This window comes from Engraulis encrasicolus, chromosome 7 (genome assembly GCF_034702125.1).
Source record: "Engraulis encrasicolus isolate BLACKSEA-1 chromosome 7, IST_EnEncr_1.0, whole genome shotgun sequence".
Classification (NCBI taxonomy): domain Eukaryota; kingdom Metazoa; phylum Chordata; class Actinopteri; order Clupeiformes; family Engraulidae; genus Engraulis; species Engraulis encrasicolus.
Window position 1 is genome coordinate 33,756,548 of NC_085863.1, and position 12,500 is coordinate 33,769,047.

The 12,500-nt window shown below is 43.1% G+C and overlaps 1 protein-coding gene across 13 annotated transcripts in view; it reads right to left on the reverse strand.

Annotated features, from left to right (window-relative positions):
- auts2a (activator of transcription and developmental regulator AUTS2 a) overlaps nucleotides 1–12,500 on the reverse strand; it is a 596,658-nt gene that overhangs the window by 480,595 nt on the left and 103,563 nt on the right. For all 13 annotated transcript variants that reach the window (XM_063203283.1, XM_063203279.1, XM_063203282.1 and 10 more), the window contains exon 3: nucleotides 1,914–2,228. In XM_063203283.1, coding sequence (XP_063059353.1) covers nucleotides 1,914–2,228 — 315 coding nt within the window. The remainder of the gene's footprint in view (nucleotides 1–1,913; nucleotides 2,229–12,500) is intronic.

Consider the following 12,500-nt stretch of genomic DNA (forward strand, 5'->3'; position numbering starts at 1 on the left):
TTTAAACACTGATTTTATGCACTTATTTAGTTGACATTTGGTCTTTATCCTGCTATAAATCTCTTTGGGTTGGTTTGGACCCGAACACCACAAATGCCACTATTGATGATATTTTTTAATATTAGAGAGAAACTAATAAAATAAATGTGGGGGTTGTTGTACTCTCATATCAGCTGTAATACAAGGACAACATAATCACTAATTTATCACTTTAGGAGGTATTAATAGTGAATGTATGCAGATTTTGATAGTTTTGGTCATCAAAAACGATTTGCATAATGTAAGATAAAAGACCTGTAAAGTCAAAAAGATGAATACATAAAGTAATATTTCCATGGATATGAATACATACCAAGTTAACCATGAGATGAAAAACAAAATTTGATGATAACTAGTGTTTTTAGGTATTTTATGGCTGAGTTTTGTTATCACGGGTCAAAAATGACCCGAACACCACAGGTGTATGCAGCTTATGAACACAACACAAGAATTAAATAAGCAAGAGTATTTCAATTATCAAGAGATGTTCTGTAAATTACAGCATCATACACAACAACAAACAACTGCAATATGTAAACAGCCAGACTAGAAGTGTGAAACACAGTCACTAACAGGCTAGCATATGGTTATAACACTATATGCTTATAAGACACTCTTCAATGTTGCAATTTGTTACAATACTCCATAGGGCTACACGATTATGGAAGAAATCATAATCACGATTATTTGGGTCAAAATCATAATCACGATTATTGATTTTTGCTGTTTAAAAAAAAAATATATATAACAAAATGAAATACAACCAAGGATGAATTTTATACGTGATGTAAAAGGCAATATTTCTGGCCAGAAACACCAGCCTATCAGTATGTTCTGGCTTCAAGGACGCTCTCGAAGGTAGGCCTACTGTTTAATCTACGGGCCGAATTAAGTGAGTAGGTAAGCTGCATGTGGCCCCTGGGCCTCCAGTTGCCAATCCCTGTAAAGGGTGTTACACATCAGACGGGCCTTCAAACTCTTTTCATAATTTACACGAAACATCACCATCAAGAAGCATAAGACAGCAGGTCTCTGCCATCCGCAGTCCAAACCAGGCTGACATCAGGGTTTATATCATTCTCTTCAATTGTCAAGACTTCATCAGGCCTAAACCATGATTTTTGTCTTCAGTGCTGCCTTTTGCTATAATATTATAATACTACATCAGGCATCAACCAATTGCAGCATCAGGATATATAGGACTAGCGGTTTCCAGACAAACCAGCCTCATTACTCGTCCACAACAGTCGTAAGCAGGCTCACATCATGGATTATAACACTCTCTGGAATCAATTCCTGCATCATGAGGTATAGGATCAGCGGCTTTCAGCCAAACCAGCTTCATTTCTCACCATTCTCACCATACTTACAACAGTCCTAACCATGGGTGTGTTTCTTGTTGTAAGCAGCTTACTTGGTTGCAATGCAATTTCCTATAGGCAACCAAGTAAGTTTCCAACAGGTTATCAACAATGCTTTCAAGAAACTAGGTCCAGGCTAATATGAAGGGTTACACTCCCTGGCATCCAGAGGCGATCGCTGGGTCAGTTGGGGCACCAAGCCAAAATCGAAATGAATGATCTCTCGAAACAAACTGCCACTAATGTAGCTTAAAGTGTTGTTCATCATCTAATGGCTTGGGGGCCCCAGGCGGCTATCTGCCTAGCCTGGAAGATGCACTACTATTGTCGATGCTACTGGCATCGACCAATTCCAGCATCAGGAAAAGTCAAGTTTTCTGTTTCCGACAGGCTAGCAACAATGCTTTCGAGAAACAGGGTCCTGACTAACATGAATGATTACGACACTCCTTGGCATTGACCAATTCTAGCATCAGAAACCAGAGGACTGGCGGCTTTCTGCCCTGTACTCACCGGTCGCTGCTTCTTGGGCTGCAGCTTCTTCTTCTTGTGGGAGGGGGCCAGGTGGGGGTTGTTCTCCTGGTCGGAGTGCTGATGGTTCACATGGTTGTGTTTGCTATGGTTGTGGAGGCTGTTGGTGTGGTTGGTGTGGTTGGTGTGGCTGCTGCCATTGGTGGTGGTGGTGTTGTTGTGGTTGTGGTTGTGGTGGTTGAAGTGGGAGTCCTTGCGGGTGTCCAGGGTGAGGCCGTTGGGAACCCGGCCTGGCCTCTTCTTATGGAGGGGCCCCGCCACACTGCCCTTGCGTTCCTGCGGCTTCAGTGACATATTCTTCTGAGGAGAAAGGTAGGGGGAGGAGGAGAAATAGGAAGAAGAAGAAGAAGAAGAAGAAGAAGAAGAGGGAGAAGAAAAAGAAAAAGAAAAAAGAAGAAGAAGAAGAAGAAGAAGAAGAAGAAGAAGAAGAAGAAGAAGATAACGAAGAAGAAAAAGAGAGAGAGAGACAGACAGACAGAGACAGAGAGAGACAAAAGTGGAGACCAAGAGAGAGAAATAAAGGGGGGGGCAGAGAGAGAGAGAGGCAGAGACAAAGAAACTCATTAGTCTCTAATACTGGCACAACAGCAATTGCACTTACGATTCCAGGGCAGTAACTTGTGTTTGAACAAGTTCGAAACCACAGGGAGACAGGATGGTTAGGGGAAAAACAAGCCTTTGATCACGTCTCCTTTAAGCAATTTACTCCTGTGCAAGTTCTGGGGAGGGGAACGAAAGCAGCTATTTCAGCTGATGCACTTGGTACTGATTACAAATTACTACCACTACCTCTATAGCAGCAAACAGTCGCCAAGAGAAAAGCACACGTGGGGGCGCTGTGGCGCAGCACAATAAGCCCCCCACATTTGGGCTTGCATGCCCCAATGGTTGCACCCAGGGTTTGAATCCCTGTCATCCCTGCCCCTTCTCTCTCTCCACATTCGCTTCCTGTTGCTCTTCACTGTCGGGACTCACTAGTTCGACGCCCTTTCGTGACTTACCGCTTACGTCATACGACCCTAAACCTAATCCTAACCCTAACCTTAACCCTAAACCTAACCCTAAACCTAACCCTAACCTTAACCCTAACCCTAACCTTAACCCTAAACCTAACCCTAACCTTAAATCGCTTGTTTGAAATGTTTGATTACCATGTGAAGTCACGAGAGGGCGTCAAACTAGTGAGTCTCCTTCACTGTCCTGTCTAAAATAAAGGCGAAAAAGCCCATAAAAATACATAAAAAACATAAAAAAAAACCAAATTACTACCACTACCTCTACAGCAGCAAAGAGTCTCCAAGAGAAAATCACACACAAGATAGATTTCATGGTGTAAATCTTTTTTTGCACCAACTCCATCCTTGAGATACACTTACAGGTACGTACACATTTCACTGACCTGCCTTTTATGTGCCAAAGATGCTCTCAGAGTGTGCAAGTGTGTGTGTGTTATTTCTCAAGGTTCTGTGCCTTTGATATGAATACAGGCTACAAAAATCCTAGATGAAGAGGAATCACATGCAACAGTCATGTGCAGACAGTAGTCAGGCATATCACACACATGCGCACACACAAACACAAACATACACATGCACGCGCACACGCACACACACACACACACACACACACACACACACACACACACACACACACACACACACACACACACACACACACACACACACACACACACACACACACACACACACACACAAAATAAACCCAGTGAAGGCTGTCTGACTGAAAGCTCAGAGACACAGATGCACCTGCTTGCGCACTACACACAAAGACACATTACTGTATATCATTATGACAATCTTTCCTGTCACAAAGGAGCGTCTCAAACCGATCCTTAAGCAACCAATCAATGGAAGTATATCAGGCCATTAGATTATTGCCCAATGCAGGAAAACCAATTATTCTCTTCCTGACACAGACAGATAATCCCTCTCTACGGCCTTACCCAGCTCTCACTGCAGTTTCTCTCTCTCTCTCTCTCTCTCTCTCTCTCTCTCTCTCTCTCTCTCTCTGCAGCATTATCCACTTTTCTCTCTCTTGTGCTCTTACACTCATTTCCTTTCTGTCTCTGTCTCTGCTAGCTGCCCACCCTGTACTAAAAAATGCACTGTAAGATACCTTATGAAAAACTGCTTTGTGTTTTAGATTTTGTTCCTAGTAAAAACTCCCTATCTGGCTATACTATGAAACATTTGGTGGAAAGGGTATGACTGTTTTTATTCAGGGTAATCTCATGTACACACTACAATCACACTACACACACACACACACACACACACACACACACACATCAAGCCTAACATGTCCTACAGTCATGCAACTTTAATATGGACAAAGTACTATTTCCTTCATTTTTGAAACTCCTTCCATTGAGAGGCGGTGTGTTTTGAGATACTCCTGCGCAAGGATCCAAACCTGCACAGTATTCCCTGTCTCTCTCTCTCTCTCTCTCTCTCTCTCTCTCTCTCTCTCTCTCTCTCTCTCTCTCTCTCTCTCTCTCACCTGCAAAGAATTATAAAGGTTATTCATAGCACAATGCCCAACTTCATGGCATCAACTGATTTCGTATATATTTTGTCATCTTGTCATCTTGTACAGCACGTTCGGTTACTGTACTTCGGTTACTATCACATCAAATCATGAGGTTGTTTTCTGGACTAATGGGTACAAAAATACTGCCTTCTTGTATCGCGATATAAGTATCATGACTGTGTATCGCGATTTCTCGGTTTGATACAATATCGTTACAGTCCTAGTGGTTACCCACCCAATTGGGCTTCTTGGGATAGCCATCTACGGGTAAAAAAATTGGTGTTTTTACCTTCGCCAGAAGGTTATGTTTTGCCCGCCGTGTATTTATTTATTACCTTCGCCAGAAGGTTATGTTTTGTGAATATGTTTGTTGTTTGTTTGTTTGTTTGTTTGTTTGTTTGTACTTCGTATAACTCAGTCAGAACTGAGACGATTTTTATGAAATTTAGTGGGATGATTGGTCATGACCCAAGGAACAATCGATTAGTTTTTGGGAGTGATTGGGTCAAAGGTCAAAGGTCAAGGTCAAAATGTTTGTTTGCACTTCGTATAACTCAGACAGAACTGAGCCGATTTTTATGAAATTTAGTGGGATGATTGGTCATGACCCAAGGAACAATCGATTAGTTTTTGGGAGTGATTGGGTCAAAGGTCAAAGGTCAAGGTCACGAAAAGGTCAAAAACGTAAATTGAGCCGATTTTTATGAAATTTAGTGGGATGATTGGTCATGACCCAAGGAACAATCAATTACTTTTTGGGAGTGATTGGGTCAAAGGTCAAGGTCAAGGTCACGAAAAGGTCAAAAACGTAAATTGAGCCGATTTTTATGAAATTTACTGGGATGATTGGTCATGACCCAAGGAACAATCAATTACTTTTTGGGAGTGATTGGGTCAAAGGTCAAGGTCAAGGTCACGAAAAGGTCAAAAACGTTTTTCTTTGCCAAGCACTATATGCCAGAACAACGTGTGCATGATGAATTAAATAAGAGGTCAAGACTGGGCAAAAAATGTAATATTACGATATTCCGGTCCAATTTCAATGAAACTAACACCAAAATTTGGAGAATGTTATGCCCCACACTCTGAAGATGGCCAGAAAAAAATAAGTGGCGTAGGCGAAGGTTTGTGCTCTACCGAGTGCCCATTCTAGTTTTCTGTAGTTTTAAGGCCATAGAAATCAATACAACTTGGTTGAAATTGGGTGGAATTTAGTGTCTCCAGGCGGTCTTTGAGCACCGTTTGGGCTGGAAAGGATCAGACACATCTGGCAACCCTGGCTGTGTCCTTCCTCTCCTCATCCTCCAGTACTCACCCACAGTAGCTGAGCTTTGCTATTGCAGGGCAAACCTGGGAATCATGACACAGCACATGTACGCTGTGTGCACTTTCATGTATCTACTGCAGTTGTATGCCTACTGTTCAGGACACTGTGATTTAACCTTTTTTCTTTGACTGTGCACGTTCGGTTACTCTACTTCGGTTACCGTGGCATGTTGATGTACGATGCCTGGAATCATGACACAGCACTTGTGCGCTTTCATTTATCTACTGCAGTTGTATGTCTACAGTATACAGTGATTTAACCTATTTTTTACTCTGTACATGTTTGGTTATTGTACCTGTGCTGTGGCGTATGCTATGTTGATGTATGACGCCTAAAGTTCGACAACAAACATTGCACCAACTTTGTGATAACCAATGACAAATAATAAATGGTAACAGGAAATATAGAAAAGAACTCATCTGGAAAGGTCAGCAGTTCACAGCATCAGTTTTGCGTGACAAAAAAAACCCCAGTTTGACCCATACTGTATGTTTTGGCTGTGATATGGTGTGGAGTGCAGAGATGGTGTTGACAAGACTGAGAGGACAAAGAAAACCCCAGAGCATTTCATCTTTCATAACTCCACTGACCTTGGCAAGAGACAGACAGTGAGAGAAAGTGAGAGGAAAAGAGATTGTGTGTGTGTGTGTGTGTGTGTGTGTGTGTGTGTGTGTGTGTGTGTGTGTGTGTGTGTGTGTGTGTGTGTGTGTGTGTGTGTGTGTGTGTGTGTGTGTGTGTGTGTGTGTGTGTGTGTGTGTGTGTGTGTGCGTGCGTGCCTGTGTGCGTGCCTGCTTGTGTGCGTGCGTGCCTGTGTGTACATGTCCTGCACTCAGCAGGATGTTATGACTGAGATGTCAGTGTGCGGGGACGAGCTAAGCGACTCCGATGATCGCTTGCAGGGGACGCCTGTTCACTCGCGGGAGTAACTGGCTCTGATTCACTCACCGATTTGCTCCAACACTTTTGTTTTCCCTTACAGTCAAACAGACACGTGTTGACTAATCGCTTTCCCTTTGTCTCCCCTTCTCTGCCAAAACAAAAGGGAGGAGGGGAAGAAAAACGTAGGAAGACATGCATTCACATACACTACAAGGCCCATTGTGTCTGTTTATCTGCAACTGTAGTATGTGTACACTTCTAAGCCTCTTACCAAATGGACAATTTTTGAGTGAAGAAAGAGAACTAAAATAAAGCTTTTTTCCCCCTCCTTTTCAGCTCGGCAAATTCAAGGATTATCGGCCAGCCATGTATCATAACAACAACACACACACAAAAAAGTAGCACAGAAGAGACAGACAGCGGGAGAGAGAGCGAGAGAGAGAGAAACATTTAGCTTCCTTTTCTATTTGTGGACAGCATACATCACGTCCTAATTACAGCATAAATCAGATTACTCGCTCCAGAGATATGACATGCCTAATAGCCTTCGTCATGTAACCCGCGGCCTCCAACATCAACTACACGCTCAGACGGAACAATCCAGAGCGAATGTGTCCACAAGTAGAACTGACGTTATGGATTGAGGCTATTACTTTTAATAAAGTGATGTGGAAAGGGGAAGGGGGGGAGAGGGTAATGTGGAGCTATCCATAAGCCACAGCTCATTTGGTGGTCACAGAGCTTTATTGTTCTCCCTGACAGAGGCAAATATCTCACTGCGACAAAAAAAAAAGAAGCAGAGCTTTTCACCCCAGCTAGCAGCCAGCCACAGTTGATATGCTGGTAATTGCACCTCTTTCTGAATGGCCTTAATCACAAAATAACAGGATAACATTTGCAGCTAAATCATTGGGATCGCTGAGGTCACCCACCACAGCAGCGAGTGGACAAATCAAATGAAAAGAGACATATTCTTAGAGTAAATGTTTTTAATGTTATCATTCGTGGTATTAATTGGCACTGAGGTCACCCACCACAGCAGCAGACAAATCAAATAAGACATATTCTTAATGCTACAGTAAATGTTTTTATTGTTATAGTTCGTAGCAAGAAGGATTTTCTGTCATTATGCCATTATTGTTTCGGAGGAGACACCGATTAATCTCCCTCGGTATTAATTGGCACATTTGAAAGAGCAGGGTGGAAGGAGCGATACCTGGGCACGCGCAGGAATACAGACAGATGGAGGGACGCCAGCCTCATCCAAGAGACGTGCCTTTTGTTGGACACAGATCAAGATGTCTCTTTGACAGTGGATACTCTGGTGTCTGTGAGAGGAAATCCTGATGAAACACTATCAAGAGTTTCTCTTTTCTTTCCCCCCGGAGCATATTTCTTCTTTGTACATATTTTCCTTTTATGACTGACGACGACAACCTTTCGGTTTCAACTCTGTTTATATTAGTGCAACACTGGATTCGACTTGGCAACAGCCGCAATGGGCTTGAATGCAAAAAAAGGCAGTCTGTCGAGCTGTTTCACACCAGAGCGTATGAACGTGATAGCTTGGGTCTTTACGGCACACTTCAAAGCTTTAGAGAGTGACACTTTACACCCCTCCACACACTCCTGCACACATGCACGCACACACACACACAGACACACAGACACACACACACAGACACACACACAGACACAGACACAGAGACACAGACACAGACACAGACACACACACACACACACACACACACACACACACACACACACACACACACACACACACACACACACACACACACACTCTCTCTCTCTCTCTCTCCAACAGCTCAGTCTTCTGGCATTCGTCGACACTCCAGACAGTGCGATCAAAAGATGTGTGCACCGCGTTGCCGAGACACACCATTAATTACTGTGAACAAACACAGCAGCCAGACTGTGTAGGCCTGTCTGTCTGAATGAGAACCGCCAGCCGAGGAGTGAGGAGAGACTGATTACAACATATTTCCCCCTAAACTCAAGCAATTACAAATGTGTGTATGGTTTTGCTCATTTCTTTTTTTGTCTGTTCGACAAACATTGGCTGGCTGGACCTCGTTTGCAGTGGCAGGCTGTTTGAATGTGGACAGAAACACAAACCATATTCCCCCTCACAGTCAGTGTTGCCAGATTAGGTGGTAACGCGTCCAATTCGGCTACTTGGGATGTCCGTCTGCTGGTAAAAACGGGAAAAATTGGCCATTTGGCGTTTTTTTTCCTGCCGCTTTATGCCCATAGAAATCAATGTGATTTGTTGAAAGTGAGCGGAATTTAGTGCATTTTGGCAGTTTTTGAGAAACTTTTGGGCGGAATTTGATCAAACACATCTGGCAACACTGCTCACAGTTGTTGAAGCACTCTGGAAAGACAAGACAGATGAGGAGCTATCATAGAAGCTCTCCACCGTATACCATCTGTTTTCCACTCTCTACTCTGGGCTATCTGGGACGCGATATGATAAATAAAATGCATGAATGACAAGAGCTGTGTGCCGATAGCCTACTGTAAATGCATTCTGGCAAAAGAAATCTTCACTGGAACTCTGGAACAACAGAGAGTCCAAGCACATTAGATAGATCCAGACCAATGTCATAGCTTATTCACTTTCTAGCCAAGTAAGGAATATTCTACTGCAACTCCGGCTATCTGGGACGCGATATGATCTATAAAATGCATGAATGCCAAGAGCTGTGTGCCGATACTGTAAATGCATTCTGGCCAAAAAACTCTTCACTGGAACTCTTGACCCTTGCCTCTAGACACATGGAGTCAACGATAGTCCATGCTCATTAGATAGATCCAGAGCAATGTCTTAGCTTATTCACTTTCTAGCCAAGTAAGGAATAATCCACTGCAACTCCGGCTATCTGGGACGGGATATGATATCAAATGCATAAATGTCAAGATAAATGCATGAAGACAAATGTATTCCGGCCAAAACTCTTGACCAGAACTCCTCACCCCTGACTCATATACACACATCCTTATCCATGGCCAATAATCAGATCCAGACTGACGTCTGCAGCTTATTCACCAGACAGACAGACAATTGCCCAGTGCTAATTCAACCCTTTGAGAGTAGAACTGAATGCACTCTATTGAAGAGTGTTACATTTGCCACATCGAGTATTGAATTTAACATTCTTCTATACAGTGTGTTTAGTCCTGCTATACTCTGAAAGTCTTGAATTAACACTGCAAAATCTACTTGTACAAGTAAGGAATAGTGCACAGTGAGGGGGCAATATTGTATAACAAAGCCCACACTGTCTTTCACAACATTCTAAAGATACTGACCTCCTGTAAATGCATCTAAGGTTAGGTTACATCTGTTATTGCACAACTGTCTGCTTCCATCTATTAGCTTCGCAGCAAAAGAGATTTCAACTCATGACTTAAAAAAACAGTCTTAAATTTTATGGATCAATGTGTGGCTTTATAGCAGTGCCTGCAGTTTTTCTGCTTTGCTTTGCATTGCCCCCACACGGTCCATTAGACTAAAACACCCCCTGCCTGCTGGCGTAGGCCATTCAGCTGAATGGAAATATGCTGTTACAAGAGCTACATAACAAGACAAATAAATGCAGCACAACGCTTTCCCCTTCAGGGACATCATTAAAGACATCATAAACATTACGCTCGAGATGACATGATGCCAACAGCAACTAATGCAAAGGTAGCAACTTTAGCGTGACAAAACACATGTGACACGCAAACAAACAAACAATTAACACAGGTCTCGTTGTGTGTCATTCGGCTTGCATCATAAACAGATGATACGAAGGTAACAGGTACCATATGGAAGCAATAAATAAATGAGCAAGGGAAAGGAAAAACCTCTAAATTCTGTCACCACTCAAAGCAGAAAGGGAGATAGAGAGAGAGAGAGAGAGAGAGAGAGAGAGAGAGAGAGAGAGAGAGAGAGAAGCAGAAGTGGTGCGGGTGGCAGCATTATGATTTTGCCGTTACGGATCAGGGGCAGCAATGTCAAAACTCAGGCAACAGCAATGCACCGGCTGCTGGCGTGGTGGGGTATGTGGTTTAAAACAGAGGCAGCGCACTCCACTACAATCTGTTAGCACTGATCTGTTGCAGGCAAGGACAGATTGTGCTTCATGCCTCCTCCTCACCATAGTGGCGCATTTGTAAGGAATCAGATGGTTCACATTAATGGTCAGTGGACAAGTGGAAGAGGTTAGAAGGTTAGAAACATACTGTGTATGAAGTGAATGAAGAAGGGACTGTGCACATTATATTTTTTTACCGTGTGTTGGAAACAAACAGAAAGTTCTGTAATTTGAAGATTAATGAACAGTTCGACCATTTGGGTTTCTTTATTCCCATTGGGATTTTACATTATTTTGCACATGTAGGCTATCATAGTAGGTATATTCCTGAAATTCACCACATATGTTGTTCTGCTCATAAAATAAGCACAGCTTGTTATAAGCAAAATAAGCAAGCCTATGACCAAATAGTACTGTCTACCAGCGGAAGTTCAAGGTAGCACTCCTACTGAGTATTTATTCTCATTTCATGCAAAGTTACATGTATATTGTCCCCTATGAAAGTCATGTTGTATCCTCCTAAATGTCATCTAAAAACGGTGACAATTTCTATGAAGCCATTATTGATGAGGCTCAATTAACACATCATAAATGACTACACCTGAAGTTGAGAAGGCTTCTAAAGTTATTACAGTGTCATAAGAGAATGTTATGAATGTATGAATTCACACAAGCATTCATGAATGTTTTACAGAACAGCAGTTTATACGTATAAGGTGTTTTCTCATTGGCTTTCTTCTTACTTGACCTTTGACCTTTAATGATAGTAGCTTTTAAGTTTTAACCAATGAAATGTGACAACTTATATAACGTGATAGGTTTTTCAGTTCATGCTCCAGCTTAGTGGTATGCGTGCACACTGCACATCATGTACATGGAGTAATTACACATTGCAGAGTCATTGCTCATTAGAGGAACCAGTTATGGCTAGATCTTAGTGTAAATAAATTATTTTCCAATTTAAACATTGTATTGATATTAAATAGTATAGCCATGCACTGCAGCTCATTTTTTATACTGTCTATGCTACTCTCTGACTCAATGGTTCTCGGTGGTGTCTGTGTGTTACTTGGAGAGACACATCTATAAACATGTTTATTGTGCTCCGGGCTACACTTATCACGCCCTCTCCCTCCTCTCCACCATACCTCTATAAAGCCGCTCCTCACACTGATGCGGCTAGGCTGCCTGATGCTCCAGAAGATTTCGAGACCTAGCAGTGTTTCAGTGGCCCAGAGGGACGCGTCGTGCACGCATGCAGCGCTCCTATCGAGACAAACATCTGAGACGCAAAAAAAAAAAAACACTGCTGCAGGACATTGCAGGCGGCTGATCTAAAATCCTGATTGCGACCAAGCTCCCCCCCAACACCACCCACCCCCCCACCGCGCTACCCGCTCCACCGGAGTTACGTACGTCCCCCTGGCGAGCTTATTTCTCGAGCCCTCACGGAGCAGACAGGCTGGGACTTCAGGGAGAAGTTGAGCCGAGGAAATTCACGGCGGCGGCAACAGCAGCAAGGCAGGGCAGCCATCTACTCCCCTATCTTATCCCATTCACTTATCCTCATCTCTGATCACAAATCCTCCTCGCGTTGCAGCACTTAGAAAGAGAGCGAGAGACAGAGAGAGAGAGAGAGAGAGAGAGAGAGAGAGAGAGAGAGAGAGAGAGAGAGAGAGAGAGAGAGAGAGAGAGAGAGCGAGAGCGAAA